Source organism: Oculina patagonica, chromosome 6, assembly GCF_052425735.1.
Source record: "Oculina patagonica isolate OP01 chromosome 6, crgOcupat, whole genome shotgun sequence".
Taxonomy (NCBI): domain Eukaryota; kingdom Metazoa; phylum Cnidaria; class Anthozoa; order Scleractinia; family Oculinidae; genus Oculina; species Oculina patagonica.
In genome coordinates this window covers 28,284,082-28,302,045 of record NC_135763.1, presented here as the reverse complement: position 1 = coordinate 28,302,045, position 17,964 = coordinate 28,284,082, and the positions used below count along the sequence as shown (strand labels likewise).

General features: G+C 37.3%; 2 protein-coding genes and 1 pseudogene across 4 annotated transcripts in view; all 3 read left to right on the top strand.

Moving 5' to 3' along the window:
- LOC144658108 (phosphatidylinositol 4,5-bisphosphate 3-kinase catalytic subunit beta isoform-like) overlaps positions 1–10,819 on the top strand; it is a 29,461-nt gene extending 18,642 nt beyond the window's left edge. The window contains exons 13-20 of one of the 2 annotated variants that reach the window (XR_013571645.1): positions 1,491–1,609; positions 2,265–2,374; positions 2,718–2,796; positions 3,097–3,261; positions 6,813–6,930; positions 8,761–8,906; positions 9,344–10,015; positions 10,093–10,819. Coding sequence is in view for 1 of the 2 variants with exons in the window: in XM_078518439.1 (XP_078374565.1) it covers positions 1,491–1,609; positions 2,265–2,374; positions 2,718–2,796; positions 3,097–3,261; positions 6,813–6,930; positions 8,761–8,906; positions 9,344–9,602 (996 nt within the window). In the remaining variant the exon portion in view is untranslated. Of the gene's footprint in view, positions 1–1,490; positions 1,610–2,264; positions 2,375–2,717; positions 2,797–3,096; positions 3,262–6,812; positions 6,931–8,760; positions 8,907–9,343 lie in introns of both variants that reach the window. The other variant, XM_078518439.1, reaches the window with a different exon arrangement.
- LOC144657986 (uncharacterized) overlaps positions 1–17,964 on the top strand; it is a 522,126-nt pseudogene that overhangs the window by 276,769 nt on the left and 227,393 nt on the right.
- On the top strand, positions 11,826–17,524 carry LOC144656945 (uncharacterized). Of its 2 annotated transcripts, none has more exons than XM_078517207.1 (5): positions 11,826–12,320; positions 14,615–14,765; positions 15,148–15,247; positions 15,767–16,315; positions 17,374–17,524. In XM_078517207.1, exons 1-4 carry the CDS (start codon positions 12,104–12,106, stop codon positions 16,184–16,186), a joined length of 888 nt encoding a protein of 295 aa, XP_078373333.1. In that variant the 5' UTR covers positions 11,826–12,103; the 3' UTR covers positions 16,187–16,315; positions 17,374–17,524. The 2 variants fall into 2 exon arrangements, with proteins under 2 accessions (XP_078373333.1, XP_078373332.1); XM_078517206.1 differs by having other exon boundaries at positions 15,767–16,368; positions 17,310–17,524.

The window sequence follows — 17,964 nt, the reverse complement described above, 5'->3', positions numbered from 1 at the left end:
TTACAAAATATATTTCATAAAAATTTGCAAAATATAATAATAAATTTATAAGAATAACATACCATGACATAGTCCCTTTAAGGCCCCTTGAAATACCTAAATGACAGATTTCCTACCTTTTTATATACCTCAGAAGCATGAAAAAGGTACCCCTTTCGGGCAGAACCTCCCCGTATAGGCCATTATCCCCCGGGAATGGGTCTGTTCCCAATGTTACAGTGTGTACTGTGGTACACAGTAGGGCATCCACCACATTGTCCATCATGCATCACTGTCATTGCCCTATACCAACAGAAACCCATCCTCTCAAGCTTGTACTGTGTTCCACTCTGTGCTATGTGTTTTTGGGCTTGACTCTGTCTCATTGCAGGAGCATAAACTGTTTATACAATAAACTAAGAGAATTCTCTTTACTTTAAGGTCATTCCATCGAAATAGAACTGTCAATAGTTTTTAGCTCAAACTTTGCCTACTAGTTGTTCATCCGTTAGAGAACTTTATTTTTGGAATAATAAAGAGGGGTCCTGGTATTCGTTTAGGAGTTTAGGAGCAGGAAGACCTCGAATAAACCCTATAATTCCTTACAATATCAGCAATTATTATAATTATTATCACAAGTACTGGCTAATTTCACATTTCCATTTGTTATTCATTTTTCTACAATAGAAATTTGTTAATAATAATAATAATAACGAATATTTAAACAGAATGGCCCTTCAGTACGCGAGTACTGTTATCAAAGGGGTTCTGTAAAAAGAAAAATATATAACAATATAAAAAGATAAAAAACATCATATGAAAAGACAAAAAGTTAAAAATCTTATTAATTTGTGCTTGTGTAACCTATAAAAATAATTCGTCTAAAGACTGCCTAAATAAAATCCTACTGCAATTGTGTCAAGTAAATTTTTTATATATTAATATTTAAAAAAAAAAAAAAAAAAAATAAAAAAAAAAAAAAAAAAAAAAAAAAAAAAAAAAAAAAAAAAAAAAAAAAAAAAAAAAAAAAAAAAAATTTAAAAAAAAAAAAAAAAAAGAAAAAAAAGGGGAGAAAAAAGACGTGAGGGCCAAAAAAAAAAATTTTTCCCAGAGATTAATAAAAGGATAAAAAAAAAGGGGAAAAAAAAAAAAATAAGGCGGGAAAATAACGCCCACTAATTAACGGCGGGGAAAAAAAAGAAAAAAAAAATAACGCGACAAAAAAACCGAAAGTTTGAAAACGCGTTAATTACATGACGCGTTAATTTCCTATAATAAGGTATATCCATTTTATAGAAAGGAGTTGATTGCTAAACTCAGGAAAATAGAAAATAATGATGGGTCCCGGTACTCGCGAGAAAACAACGATTTATCTCTCTTGCAAGCCAAGCCGTATAGAACAAGCCATTTTCGTGCGTGTGCTAATCATAAGTGATTACAATCATGCGCAATGCTATACTGAGGAATGACCTAAAATGTGGCATTTATTTACTTTTTCCCTTCATTTTCAGGACAAAAGTAACAAAGGTTTAGCAACAATGAAAGACCTTCTCAAACAGAAAACCTATCAGGGAGCACTATCTAAAGTCAACTCTCCACTTGATCCAAGCTACAAGCTGCAAGAGTTGAGGTGTGAGATTTCACTCTTGTTAAAACCTCAAAGTTTGCTGTTGTTGTTTTTTTTTTTTGTTTCAGGACAGAAGAGACAAAGGTTTAACAACAGTAAAATTTTACGTTTTCAACCAAATAAAATGGCATGATAGCATAACGTAAAGTAATAAGACGTCATGATCGAGATCACATAAGGCAAATGCACTATGTGCTATTCTTTTGTTTAGAAGGTTCTCTTTCGTAATCATGCTCTAAAGGTTTGGGCTTCATTTGCCGTCCAGGGAGCTTAAAAAACAGGGCGCTCATTTCTCTGTTGATATGCCCTTGCATTAAAAAAAAAAAAAAACAAGCAAACAATCAATCAGGCGACCAGTTCTTTTGAGATGCAGGAATGATATGAGCAGTTCAGATGCGAAAAGAACTGAATGATGGCGCTGTAATTACACACAGAATAGGCACGCTTATTGGGGTGGGGGCGCTCACGAAATAGGAGCGCTTATCGGTATAGTGGTGCTATTAAAGAAACGTGTTCAAAGGGGGGGAGTTATAAGGAAGGGGGGCCCATTGAGAGTAGGTCAATAATTTTACTCGTGCTCTCTGTACGCATTGCAGACCTATGGTACTAGAGAGATACATGTCCTAATTGCAAAATTCTAACTTGCTTTCTCTGTTAGTGTTGAACATTGCAAGTTTATGGATTCCAAAATGAAACCACTGTACTTAGAATTTAAAAACTGGGACGAGCTTGGAGACATTGTGAGAATTATCTTTAAGAATGGCGATGGTAAGTGTAGAATATTAAACAATTATTGCATGAGCGCATAGATAGCCAACAAGGCACGTAGCGCCTGGTTGGCTAAAACGATCTCATATCCAACAAGTGCGAGTGAAATAATTGTTTTATTAAAAACGCCCAGAATTGCAATATTTGAGCTCCCCGGCTGTTCTCGTTAACACGTATCGGCTACCATATTTGTGGTCAATAGTCATGAGCTCATATACCATTGCCTGTTAACCAATCAAAACTCAGAAATTGCAATATACCATTCCTAGTTTTTAATAACTTCAAATTATTGAAGAAAACACTTGACGATCTCAAATAAACTCTGTTTGTTTTTGTTACCCAGATCTCCGTCAGGACATGCTAACGTTACAAATGTTTAAAATCATGGACAGGATCTGGCAAAATGAAGGTCTGGATTTAGGGTGAGTTCTTCAGCATTTTTAGGGGCGATAATTCCAAAAAAAAATTGTTAATAGTTTCCTTTGATCCTTCCTAAATTATTTTAGCCATCACTGTTTTTTCATGCGGTCTGAAGTACCTAAAGTACCTTAATTTTCGCCAAACTCGGAATCTTCCCCAAGAACACAAGGCAATGGCCCGGCCAGCGCTCCAACTCCGACCGCTTGATTCAGAGTCAAGCACGCTAACCATTAGTATGGGCTCCTGCCATTAGGCTACCGCTCCTACCAAAACATTAATTATTTTTTATTTCTTTCCTAAAGAATGATCCCATATGGCTGTCTATCCACTGGTAGCTCAGTTGGATTGATTGAGGTCGTCCATGATTCTCTGACTATAGCCAAGATACAGAAACACAAAGGAACTGCTGCGTTTGATAAAAACAGTATTTGGGATTGGTTAAAGAAATGTAATTCCACAGATGAAAGGTGTGTATTCCAAGATTTGTTGAGAGCCTAAATCTGGAAAAAATTGATATGGTTTGATTAGTTTTACAAGTCCGCAACTCTCTCCTCCCCCGCAGAGGCCTCTTTCGTGTTTCGTACAGGCTGGAAAATGGGAAGAGGTAAGGCCTTGCGTAGGTGTCACCATTACTGATACGTTACATTGGAATAACCACGTTACGGAAATCATAAAGAAGGCCAACAAAAGACTATATTTCATCAAATTACTAAAAAGAGCTTGTGTCCCAAGAAAGGTCATTCTTAACTTCTATTGTACATGCATAAGACCAGTTCTAGAGTATTGCGCGCCGGCTTTTCACCATAGCCTTCCCGCTTACTTAAGCGGCGATATAGAACGTGTACAGAAACGCGCGCTATTTATTATCGATCCACACGCATCATATCAGGATAATTTATCATGTTGTTATCTAAGCTCCCTAAAGGAACGACGTTCTATCCTGTGCAAGAAACTCTTCAATAAGATTATGCTCGATAGTAGCCATAAATTACATAAGTTCTCACCACAGGAAAATGTAAATATGTATAAATTAAGAATTCAATGTCATTTTCAAGCATATAAGGCTCGAACCAATCGTTTTAAACATCCTTTTTTTCCTCTATGGCAAATTTTTAATAAAGTTATAATAGATTTAAATAGTTGTATCATATATGTTTTTACCGAGTGGTAATAAGGTGTTGATGATTTGCGAACTTGAAGTGACGTGTTTCCGTCACTCGTTCACTCCATTCTGATATTAAACTGCAATTAATTCATGCATTTAACCGTGAACGTGCTGACAGAAAGGTTCTTTAAAACGCCATTCAGTACACGTCAATCAAAAACAAATTATCCTACAACCTCGTTCCCAGGGTCTGACTCTTTCAGGAAACAAGATTTACTTTTACAAAACAAATCGAAAGAGGATAAATTACACTTACCGTATTTTCTTGATTAAACGCCCCGGCGTTTATTTAAAACTTGGCCCGATAGAGCCGGCGTTTATTTGAATTCAGGAGTTTTTTCTAGCCCTATGTTTCTAAAAAATGATTTTATTCATTATTTTTGACAGCTATATAATTAGACATTATTTTTAAACCATATTGAACCTTTAATAATTGTTTAAGGGGTTTATTTTTAAATACAACTTGGAGACCCGGCGTTTATTCGGGGCCCGGCGTTTAATCGAGAAAATGCGGTATCCTCTGGTGATAAAAGAGAATAGAATTCGCTCTACGAAGCCGTAGAGCATACGCTATCAATGACTCATTCTCGTAAGAAAACATTCAAACGCAAATGAAGTGAGATTGTGACATTACTGATAGAAGCTATAAGCTAGATGCAGTTTTCCTTACCATGTGCCGCGTTTTAGTAAACACAACATTCATGCTGCACGATTTTGTTTCGCGTGACATTGTCTTCGTGTCACGTCATCCGTTTTTCATTATTTTCAGTCGTGCAGAAACGCGCATCTTTCTCTCAAGTTTTATTCGCTGCTCAAAATAACGCTATACGTGCTGACAGAAAAGTTAACATATTCACAAAACAAATTTACCTAATGCTAAAAAGGATCAAAGGTTACACTTAAATATTTTTTGTGATGAAATAGAATTCGCGCTACGAAGCTTGAGGGCACGAACCATAAATGACACAATTTCCATGGAAAAATAAAACATTCAAAGGCACATTATTGAACGCTTATTTAAAGAAAGAAACTATCGATGACCCATTCACGCAAGAAAACATTGAAAGGCAAATTAAGTGAAATTGTGACATTACTGATAGCAGCTATGAGTTACATGTAGTTACGGTTAAAAAATTATTACGCTCGACATGTGACGTGTTGTAGTTAACACCACATCCACAGCACGTTTTTGTGTCGTGTCACGTCATCTGTTTTTCATCTTTTTGAGTCGAGCAGAAACACGAAGTGCTCGGGCGTATCTTTCTCTCAAATTCTATCTGCTGCTCAAAAATAACGCTATACGTGCTGAAAGAAAAGTACAGATATCACAAAACAAATTTACTTAATGCTAAAAAGGTTCAAAGGTAATACACTAACCGGTAAAAATTTTTGTGGTGAAAACTGAATAGTGCTACGACACCTGAGAGCACGAACCATCAATGACGCAACTCATGTGGAAAAATAAACATTCGAACGCAAATGAAACGAGATTGCATTACTTTATTGGACACTTATTTAGAAAAAAAAATGCGAAGGTCGGCCCTTCATCGAAATACCAAATTACCATGAGGTTGCTCGAAGAGCCTTTGATTTTAATAATTTATCTCTTTGTAAATTTTTACGCAATTCAGTTTTAGACTGTCATATAAAAATATCAATAAAACTATCTATCAGTAAACGTGCGGAGCCTGAAGACAATCGAAACGAAAGCGCGCAGGGGACACTGGGAAGGGTTCGTGTTTTTACCCCACTGAAGGAGCCTCTGCCGAGGAGAGAGGGTCTGCAAAATGTTATAGAAAATAAATTATTTTATGTATGAACAATATCGATGTTAAAAAAAAAATTCAGGAAGTTGAAATATCGCATTGACACTTGAGAAATACCATAGTAGCTCAGTTCAGTTCCTTGACGGCACACAGTACTTCTTTTCAAGACCTTTTGAGGGGCTTAATTGAGTTGAGAGCCTACCTTATTAAAAAGGACGAGGGAAGGAGGAGGGCTTATTTCGAACCACGTATCGGTAAGCACGCATATAAAAAACATGAAGTGGTCTTTTAAATGTTTTAGTGCTGTTTAACTCTGTGGGCTTTTCCAAGGGGGCTTGTTGTTACTGGTATTAAAAGCGTAACAAAGAATGGAAAGCGTGGTAAACTATATATGGTATAGTACACAATTTAGCTTTCATAAGTTATGAGAGTTTGATTGACAGGTGAACCCCCACGGAGTTGTGATGTCATAAATTTGCATTTTTTTGGTCATATTTAACCTATAAAAATTATTTGTAGTCAAATAATAAACGAATAAGAGCTAGGAGCTTTTCATGGTTCAATTATACAATCACAATCTGTGATAGTCTGATTGACAAAATGTCAGTCAAATACACTGCAAGTTGGACTACTTTAAAGTTGTCAGATTTTAACCATTAATTTTTCATAGTTCAAAATATGCACAATCGCAAAGTTGATTTAAACACAGTTGGCTTTTTTTAAATGGTCTCTTCCATATTGTAGCTCTTTTCAAAGAGCAATTTCTTATAATACAGTAGAACCCCGGTAACTCGAACTCTGAAGGGAAACGAAAAACAGTTCGAGTTAGCGGGGTTTCGAGTTATCGGGGTCGATTGAACAAGACTGAAAGGTAGGTTCAAATTCAAGGGAAATGGAAGTTTTTTCGAGTAAGCGGGGTTGTTCGAGTTATCCGAAGTTACCGGGGTTCTACTGTACTTTAATAAGAATACCTGATCGGCCATACAATTGCTCCATAGGTAAAGTTCTCACGTGTTTACTTAGTTAAAAAACTTTGTTTGACCTTGAAATGTTAACACAGCTTTGTTTTCTGTTGATTTTCATTCAGTCTATCCGCAGCTGCGCGGCGTTTCACGCTCTCCTGTGCAGGGTACTGTGTGGCCACGTATGTCCTGGGGGTGGGTGACAGGCATAATGACAACATAATGGTGAAGAAAACTGGGCAGGTAGGTTGGTGACTGTGTTGATGAGAATCCATAAACAAAGAAAGCAAGCACTACCCCAGTAAGAAGTGCAATAGAAAGACAGGAAAAGTTGCCTATGCAAAATCACTACAGTCGAAGCTCTCTTAACGGACACTCTCGTAAGCGGACAGCTCTACTTACGGCCGCCTTGTTTGAAACCCCGTTTTAACTCCCATACAAACTCTGTATTTTTACATTCTCGTAAGCGGACATTTCCGTAAGCGGCCGCGGACATTTTCAGAGATTACGACTTAGACTTTTCTTTGTTTTTAAGCTCCCGCAAGCGGACACCCCAAAGAAAATCCTATTAACAACCTCTGTATCTTGTTTTTATCAATCAACTTCACATCGCCATTCGTCACAATGATTTTACAGTAATTACAGTACCATCCGTCCGGTTATTGTTAGCTGGGCAAGCTTCCGTAAGCGGCCATCTATCTCCTTCACCTCTAGTGGCCGCTTACGAGAACGATTCTAGTAAGCGGCCAGCTCCAGTTACGGACACTTTCTTCGCGTCCCGATGGTGGCCGTTTACGAGAGCTTCGACTGAATCCTTATTTGCGGGATGGAAGGCGCACTCGACTCTGAATCGAGAGGCAGAGCTCAGTACCTGATATGGCTGATTGTAAGGCATCTCCCAACAGTTTGTTCTTCGTATATGACATGAAAAATATTTTCTGCTTATTTGAAAGGCCTTTCGAAATACAGTAGAATGGCGTTTTTCTTTTCGAAATATTTTTTTCGTTTCAGAGATATTGACGTTTTTGTATTATGCAAATTAGATCAGTGATGACGTCACAAGATTTGACTCTAAAAATGGTAAAATACTGAATAAACAATATCTCTAAAACTATTGAAGCAGTGTTCTTGAAACTTGGCACCACAAATGTGCATCACAAAAGGAACAAAATGACACCCTTAGTATTGTTGCCATAGCAACTCTTTCAGCTCCAGTCTCTCTCTGTCAAAAAGACAAATATCCCCATATCTGACCTCTAAAGTGAGACAAAGGGTCCTGCTTAGAACAGACATAGTTCCCATATTGCCTTAATTCCCACCATTGGTTTGGCTGCGCTAGATGGTTCTTGGTTTAAGACAAAAACTGGGAATTTCAGTTTTTATTGAGACAGCACCAGCGGCAAAACTGTTTTCATGGCAACAGCCCTAAGAGTAACATTTTGTTTCTTTTGTGATGCACATTTGTGGTGCCAAGTTCCAAGAACACTGCTTTAATAGTTTCAGAGATATTGTTTATTCAGTATTTTACTGAATGTGTGTTTATTCAGTAAACTCTTATTATACCATTTTTAGAGTCAAATCTTGTGACGTCATCACTGATCTAATTTGCATAATACAAAAACGTCAATATCTCTGAAACGAAAAAAAATATTTCGAAAAGAAAAACGCCATTCTTCTGTATTTCGAAAGGCCTTTCAAATTAGCAGAAAATATTTTTCATGTCATATACACTTCAAGGAACTATTGTACTGCATCGGCATGCACTAATTATCTTCTTGAAAGTCAACCTTTAATCCAACCTCCACAGCAAATTTAAGAGGCTGACGTTTCGAGCGTTGGTCAAATGCAGGATTTTGTGCGAGCTATCTGATGCAGTGGAGAGGATAATAAACTCGTGCGATCGCTATACGAAAACACGCCATCTTCCATTTTTCCTTCGACGAAGAGCTAACGCTTACGTAAGCTTTCCGGATTCACTTTGGCTTCATTTATTTCGAATTCATAGAGGTTCCCAGCCATGATGTTGATTAGTGAACAATTTGATGTATAATCCGCAATTTTTTTTATTTGCAGCTTTTCCACATCGATTTCGGACACATTCTGGGCAACTTCAAAAGCAAGTTTGGTGTTCGGAGAGAAAGGGTGCCTTTTGTGCTCACCGATCATTTTGTGCAGGTGATTTCTGAGGGCAAAGGGAAAGTCACGGTTGAGTTTGAAAGGTAAATCTCTTTTAACCTCTTTAAAGTTATTATTACACCCTCCCTCTCAGTCCTGCTTTTCCACCTGAGTAGAACTGAGTTGTTGAACAGCCTATCCTATGATCTACGATCTGCGGTGTCTTTAAAAGATTTTAAACGTAAATTGCGTCAACACAGCTTCGAATTAGTTCTGTACACGGCATCCTTGAAAGGGAAGCTTAGTGTGTAATAAGATGTAATTCTGTAATTATTAGTTAGTGCAGTTAGAAAGATAGATCTTCATTTTATTTATATTTATATACTGTATGCTGAAGGATTTTTTAAACCGTGTTTAAATAAAGTTATCTGATCATCATTCTTTTGCCCCACCCCCTCCCCCAACCCCCCTTCCCATCTCTTTGTCACTATGATTTGCAACAATTTTTTGTTTTTTTGCTTTGTTTTTTACTCTGTTTTAGGTTTAAACAGCTCTGTGAAGATGCTTTTCTGATCCTGCGCCGTAAGGGCTCACTTCTGATTAACCTGTTTGTCATGATGCTGTCCGCTGGCCTCCCTGAACTGCGGTCACTTGACGACATTGACTACTTGCGAGAGAGACTTGTACTGTCCCTCTCAGAAGAAGACGCTATCAAAGACTTTAGGAAGAAGTTCAAATATGCTATCGACAACAGCTTTTCAACATCAATGATGTGGTTCACGCATAGTCTAGCTCACTAGTCAAATGAAAACCCGGCCCCCTGACCCTTGGGACAGGGTGGGAAATTAACGCAGCCAGACCGCAGGGATTTAACGCGGCGTAAAACTGAGATGAAACCAGGGGGAGACAGGGAATTGAACACGTGCCTTCAATGAGCGGGGCATTTTGGCGGGGATTTAACGCTGTACTGGAAGTGGGGTTAAACGCTCTTATAGTTTGTGGTGGGAAGTGGATACTTTCATCTTTTGAGATCTTAAATTAATAAACCTGGGCATGCACCCTAATTCCTTTAAACAAATTTTTTTTTATAAATTCGAAGATTGAGAACTTATTTTTTACTTGATTTCTTTTTTAATTTGATTGACAAGAGAGAAGTAGAGCTCTATTCTGATTGGTTAGAAACCGACACTGTAGTAGTCTCGCTCGCTTGGGCGTACTTTTGACTCCATTGTAAATGATGAAGTTCGCTATCCTAGGTTTCTTTCAACAGAAGCTATCGCTATCATACAGCACACAACCAACTGAGCTAGAGCTCCTTGTCAAGTTCCGTTCATGCGCACATGTACAGGAAAACAACTTTTCTTTGACAAATTTTCCTTTTGTAAGGTTTGTTTGCTTCCATGTAAGGCTAAACGAAACAAGTCGTTTCTTTACTAGTCTCCTGAAGGTTGTTGAGCAGATTTTCGACAATCCGTGAAAATTGCAAGAGTTCTTGCCAAAGGACTAAAGTTTTGTTGTACATACTTACAAATACACTTTGATTGTGCGCTTTTATTCAATTTTATGCTTTACTGAAGTTAATATTCAACGTTTTATAAATTTAGGACGAAACGACAATTTTCTAAATAGACAAATTTTGTAAATAGTTAGATAGATGAAGTACAGTTGGATTTTCTTAGAGCAAAGTTTTAAATATTGCAATAACATTTGAGATATGTGCAGATCTTATAAGTAGGGTCCAGATATCAAGTCTTAGAATAATTGACAAATTTGTGCTGCAGCTATTACAGTGCGACGCGCCTTACCGTGGCCACCCAACAAACTTTTTTACAAGTGTCATCTTGTAATATTTTACGTTTTCACTGCCTTTTGTTGATAAATACGATGTAACAAGTATCCATTAGATCGTATTCAACCTTGCAAGAAGGCGTGATCGTCAAACAAATAATAATATTACCAGATTATACCTGTAAAAAAGTTTGTTGGGTGGCCACGGTAGGGCGCGTCGCACTGTAATGTTGCTTTTACCAGTTGTCCAGATTTACCGGTACATTTTTTAGGAAAGAAAAAAATGATAATTTTTTTACAGGGAATCTTTTAGGTAACTTTAAACTAGTAGGAAATTGTGTTTAAGTTATTTATTAGTAGTATTAGTTAAGTAGTTAGTGTTAAAAAGTTATTTAGAAAAAAGACTGTGTTCACATCAGTCTGTCTGTGTACGGTGTGGGGAACAGTCTAAACGCGGCTCTACCAAGTGAACGCGACATTCCACAAGGACATACAGTATATTTTTGTCCCTAAAAATCCACTTGAACTGCAAGATTTTAAGATGCGGTATATAGTTCTTTATTTATTTTTGTTCATTTTTAAAGGAACATTTTGTCGATGACCCCAGAAACGGGCGCCATGCTCTATGTTTCAGTTTAAGTTAATATGACTCCACGTGGGATTCACCCCGAGTTATCAAGAGAGCAAGACAAACTTGTCATTATTTTTTGATACAATTTTCGAAAAAAATTTTACATGAATAGATTAATATTTTCATAATTATTTTTGTTCAAGTCTATTTTTACGCCTAAAATGAAAGGTTGAATTTAGTTTCCATTTATATCATAAATCTATAAATTTTGTGTATAAATTATTTCATGCAACTTCTTTACAAAGTAAAAAGACCTTTCTGGTTGCGAAAAATTAAAATAGATACTGTGCGTTACATGTAATGATTCTAAATTTTAGGCCCCATTTCAGGGGGCCGCCGGTCTCCTCCCGTCCTAGGGGTCACCGCCCCCGTTCGGGGGTCTCTGCCCGCTGGTCCCTCATCTCGGGCCCGGTCCCGCTGGCCACCCTTCCTCGGTGACTGCGCTCGAGGGGTCCCACTGGATCATTTCGGGGTGTCCTAGTGCGGATCATCCTCTTCATGATAAATGGGGCTAGTTTGTTTTATACAATAAAATCTCGTGTGCATATCATCCTCTTCCCCGCGAGATGGTGTGCATATACCCTACCACGTGTTGTAAACAAATTTCTTGTATTGTCTTTGCTTTAGAGGGGGGCTTTAATAATCCCAATACAATTAGCTGACATCTGTTTATTAATCATCTTCAATCCTTATTGGTCGCGACTATGAAATTTCTGATAAACTATTGGTGGATTAAAATAATCCCTTATCAAATTTCAATAGAGTAGGTCCGCCATGTTGGATGTTTATAAATTGTATATTGTCTTCGAAATGATTATAGATCAGTAATTTCGAAGCTTTCGGTGCCAATTTTTTTCCTCGGGAAGGATTTATATATATATAATGGAGGCTTCAGAGGCTTCGATTCATTTCAATTCTTTCGTTCACTATCCGACTTTCACCGAAGAAGGACTCGAAGTCGAAACAGTGGCAAGGGGAAATGGCATTCAACTTCATCCGAGCACACAATTGTCAAGTCTCGCCGCGAGCGTGTTGAGCGAAATGTTTCAGAAACAAGAAATCGACGGCAAAGTTATCATGAAAGCAGACAATGCTAAAGGTCAGTGGACGCGATTGTGTTCTTTTTATAAGTCTACTCACGGTGATTCTTACATGTGTCATTTTGAATATTCTGTAAGGTATCGGTGTTTGCTTCATTGATCGGTACAAAGAAAAACTTGGCCACCCATATCGCTCGCATTAGAATACGGAATATGGAAACAAGGGCAGTGATTTTGGGCGTGAAATTTAAATTGTATTTCCTTTAACTGAAGATATTCTGAAAAAAAAAAATTCAAAACTCTCTGAAAGTTATAGACTTGACAGCTAACAAGTCAAGCAGTTTAAAATTCCGTAAAACCTCATGGCTACTTTCCTTTGTTTCCAAGCTAAAGCTTACAGTACATCAACTCATAAGATGCCATGTTAGATGATGGTAAACTTCTTATTTCGACGTTCCAACTGATTTGATCCAAAAAAGAAGTATATTGCTAAGATTGGTAATTTGTCTTGTGCCAAAAATAAACCTTGCCCAAAGTGAATTAAAGGTGACATTTTTTTTATTTTTTGTTTACTTGTATTCACTGTATATGGTGAACTAAGTACCCATGGCCACTACCAACAAATATAGGGTTGCAATCTAGTTTTTCATCTACCGTAAAATTCCGGGTTTTAAGCCCCCCCCCCCCCCCCGCTTTGCCCCCCCGGTTATAGGCCCATCACCTGGAAACAAAATCATCCGGTTCCCCCCGGATATGCCCCCCTCTACCAGATGACGTACTGACAGGGCTAAATGTTGCTTTTTGTGCGTTTTTAACTTAAACGTATTTCGTCACACTCCCGAGGCTCGTTTCGAAACGTTTTTTCCTTCCGCTTTAGCCCTACCGAATTAGCCCTCCGCTTATAGCCCACACAAAAACTCCAGTTGTTAAGCCCAGGGCTTATAACCGGAATTCTACGGTATCCCAACACTACTATATGCTAGCAGGGAGAGAGTGAATAGGTTTGCGGGTCGATGGATTTGGCCTTAAAATGTGTCCAGCATTGCAGATTTCAAAAATGCAGCAGATCGCAGATAAGCTGAGAGTTTTGGCTCCGATTCCGGACTGTTCATGTTAGAAAGCTCTGATTATGGATACTAACGAAGTTCGGATCACTTTTCTGACACTTTGGTTGGTCCTCGTCAGTATGTTGGCAGAATTGCTGCAAATCAAAACCAAGCAATAAAACAAAAAATTCTTAAGCAATTGGCGTCTAAAACAGCACCTATCATCATATGTAGGGAAACTATACCACACAAATTTTTTTAAGTACGGCGGTAATGCGGATTCAGATTTGAACAAAAACAGTCACCTATTGACCCATTTGGCCAAACAAATAGCATGGATTGGTGGATTTGCATTCCCCTATCCACCCCCATCTAGCAGCGTGTGGCAATCTTGGCATGCCTGTTCTTTTATTTTTAATTGTATTTTTTTTATAGGGGTTAAAAAACACGCCCCCCAAAAACCTAAATTTTAAAAATTCCTTCCAAAAATTTTTTTTTTTCAAAAAGATTTTTTTTATTTTCAAAAAAGCAATTCTTTCACAGACTGTCAAAAAAATGTTGAGACTTGGGGGCTTGTAGATACATGTAGGATCAAATTAAAGATGATTTCCAGTCCGTACTGCGCAATCTCCGCCTGCAATGTTTGTGAGTCTCACAAACGGAAGGAATGTTTACTAGCAAAAATAAAAATTGCGGGACAAAACTTACCTTTTTCTTCATTATTAACGCCAGATATCCTTGCAAAACAATAATAATGAGTAAAAGAAGCTTGACGCTATTTCAAACGGACGTTTTAGCTCATCGTGAATTCTTTTGAATGAAACTATCTGTAATGGCGAACTAAAAAACTTCATGTACGCTATCACCGAAGTGTAACTTTTCAACGAATTCAAAACAAAAATGAAAACAAACCCTGAGTCTGTGCAGTACAGACTGGAAATCATCTTTAACATAATGGTGATAACAACTTTATTTCATAAGGGTTAAAAACAGCATTCATGAGCCAATTACCGTGGCCCTCATAGCTCGCCAATGGATGATTGATAATTCCATCCAAACTCTTTTAGTGCTTACAGGGATTTTGTTTTTTCAACAAAGGCAATTCTTTCACTGACCGTAATCACAGACTGTCAAATAAATGTTGAGACTTTGGGGCTTGTAGATAGGATCGAATTAAAACCTCAAGAGGAAGAGAGGGGAGGGTGCGGGAATGCAATGCAAGAAATTTTGGAATGTAACCTTGTATAATTAAACTTCCTACTAACATGGAGTCTAACCAGTATAATAATATTTTTAAAATTTGCTAGTTTTCATTCAAGTGCGTGACCACTGGAAGCCGCACCCACTTGCCGACTACACTTCTGGTGGTGACTTGGAAGCGACATTACATGAAGCATTTGGTGAGATTCTATTTGCCAAAGATGCAGCAATCAGCATTCACGTCCATTTGTGTTACGAGTAAGTTATTAGTACAGTGAAAACTATACCTTACATGTATATATCATGACGTAAGCACTCAACAGCTTTTTTTTTTGCTTATCATATCTATCTGCACCTGAAGAAAAGAAAAAAGATCTTGGGGCCAGTTAACTACAATAATTTATTTTGCAATTGCATTATATTACCAAGAGTTGTTTGCAAGCCTGATCTTTCTCTTGGTTTCTTCATGGATGCTGGTCCAACACAACACCCAACTTTTATACGGATTTATTTACTCTGGTAGCTATAGATGCCTATAGAAAAATGATTAATTTAATCTGAAAATTGCAGGGAATGATTCTCCCCAGCTCATAAAATGTTAATTGACTGTTAAACACTTAAAATTAAACTTTCTTTACAGTAAAGACTGGGATGATCAGAAGGTCAAGACGGCCATTAAAAAGCTTCTAGAATTCTACAGTCAAACACATTTAGAGCGAATGATGTGCCCCTTCTCACAGGTAATTATGTAGCTATAATCACATTAAATCTGACTGTTGTATACATTACTGCAGCTTACCATTCTTTTGAAACTGAAGAATGTCTTGTTTGTGTCAGTAGTAGAACAGGCAAATTTCGTTGGTCTGTTCGTAATTTTTGCTATTTGGCCAAAAATGCGTAGACAACAAAAAAAAACTTTTAAAGTAAATTTTCGCGGGTCTTTATATTTTAAATGTTCCAATCACGAAAAATTAAGTCCCGCAAAAATAAGTAACAATAAGGTATGATCTCTATTTTATGTTGTCTTTTTTAGATGTTGTGTCGACATTCTTATAAAGATATTTGTCAGTAGTGAACTTATTTCCCTAAATAAATAATAAAAATTAAAAAAAAAACCCCCCATTTTTTCTTTATTTAATAAAAAAGAACACTGCGAAATTATCACTTTCATATACATCCGCAGTTCATATATGAATCATTTCATATACATTATTACATAGTATTTTAGTAACAACCACCTGTGTTATTGGTTTTGGTAGGGCATGCTGTCACAGATATCAAGAGATCAGTACCCTTGTCGTCTGTCGTCTGAGAAAATTAAGCTTTTTGCGGCATGGTATGAACATTCCCAGCTGAGCAAAGAACAAGAAGAAGATGGATCAGTGTCACCTGGAAAGAGAATGCTCATTAGTCTACGTGGCAAGAAAATTGTCTTTAATTCTTCAATGGAAATTCCATTACTCAGAAAGTGGTACGAGGAGAATCCTAAACCAGATCTGAAGGATTTGACTAGATATGCTGAAATCCTCAACAATTTGGATCAGCGTAAAACAAAAGAACAAGTACTTGCTCGGCATGTGAACACATGGTTTAAGAATGAAAGAGCCCGATTAAGGAGAGAGGGGCTTTTGGAGGACTTGTCAAGACCTTCTATGGCAGTCGTGCCAACAAGTTCATAGTTATATTACCCTTTGAAGACCATCAACAGTCAGTATCGTGCAAGATCATCCTTTTCATGTTCATTTTGTGAATCACACAGTCAAAGGGAGTGGCATTCACTTTTCCTTCAAAGTGAACATTAAATTTGTGTTCTTATTGTTATAAAATTAGTTACTTGGTTTCCCTGAAATCTTAGGGACCGGTCATTATTTATGTAGAGGGGGGAGGGAAAAAAAGAAGGGGGGGTCAAGGCTATTTCAGAGTGGCAAGAGGGGGGGCTAAAATTTTTTATAAAGAAGTTTAGGGGGGGATAAGCAGTTTGAGGTGGGTAAAACAGTTAAATAGAACAGTGCAAACACCATATATGAAACAGTGAGATGCTAAATTGTACAATTTTATGCTATTTCTATTGTTTTCTTTTGTTTAAACTCCACTATTATGTACAACTTTAGTGAGTTGTATTTTACAGAAATACTGTTTTCACTCTAAACTCCATTGTTATCTTAAAATTAATTTTAGTTAATAAAGAAACCAGACCTTTATAATCTGCTTTAATATCTGGTTTGACTGAAATTATTTTCTTTTTACAAAATGATTATCACTGCAATAGCCCAAGAAGTAATAAAACATGATATTAATGACAACAAGAATTCAAAGTAATCCCTTTACAACTTTAGGAAAATCATTGGAAAGGAATTATATTTTGCATGGATATTACATTTGTGTTCACCATGAGAGCATAATTTGTAAAAACTACCACTTTTCCAAAGTTAAGGAGTTAATAATAGAGGTATGTTTACTATACACATAACTCATCCAAAAATTTGCCGTATTGCTGGACAAGTATCCATAGCAAAGAAGCCTTGGTTGACTAAGTGTTGATCCAGCCTTTTTGAATTAGAACAAGTGTGCAATTAAGATTGTATGTAACATGCATTTAATAATAAATTACCGGTACTTGAGGCATATAAAGGGAGATATGAGGTGGGGGGGGGGGGGTCATCACGTAAATATTGAATAAAGAAGGGGGGTCACTTGCTACTTACATGGCCTGGAGGGGGGGCCTTACAGAAATTTTGATCTTTCCAACATATTTTTCCCTCCCCCCCTCTACATAAATAATGACCGGTCCCTTAAAGTCAGCATAAAGTTATATTTGAGTCAAGTCTGGGTTCTAGCCTTGAGCCTTGTGGGGGAGATACAAGAGAAAAGAGTGGGAATGCTTGTTATCTTCTTTAGGGGTGAAAATAAGGGATTTTTGTCTCACATAGGGTGGTTAAGACAGTATGGCAATGTTTTTAGCCATGAGGATCTTGTTTAGGGTTGCCAAGAAATAATAATAAAAAGTTGACATACTGTGTTGGCAGCCAACAACAATCAGGCATGAAAATGGTCTCTTGTAGGGATTGAAGAAAAAATTAGCCACACCCAGGTTGGTCTCCTTAGCAGTTTAGAGTCCCCAACCCCTCCCCCCCCCCCCACCCTGGTGGTGCTTAATCCCAATTCTTGTAGCATGAAGCCACAAGGAGGATGATATAATATACTATTTCATCACAGGGAATACCGGTAACCCCCAGCTTGCCTGAACCCATTTATATATCAGTGAAACCATTAAGTTTTATTTTGACAAAAACTAATGAAACAAAAAGGCTGCCTGATGTGCATGGTCATATCAACATCAAATTTTTCATCATGATACCGATATGTAAGTAATACATAAGTAAGTAAAATTCTGTAATCTAATACCATAAGAAAGTTATACAAATCAGTAAAGAGAATTTGTATGTTGAGATAGGCT

Bases quoted from the DNA above. Each gene is read 5' to 3' on its own strand.
- LOC144656945 (XM_078517207.1), top strand. From the start codon at position 12,104: ATGGAGGCTTCAGAGGCTTCGATTCATTTCAATTCTTTCGTTCACTAT. The intron at 12,321-14,614 runs GTCAGTGGACGC...AAAATTTGCTAG, and splicing joins GAAAGCAGACAATGCTAAAG to TTTTCATTCAAGTGCGTGAC. The intron at 14,766-15,147 runs GTAAGTTATTAG...CTTTCTTTACAG, and splicing joins CACGTCCATTTGTGTTACGA to TAAAGACTGGGATGATCAGA.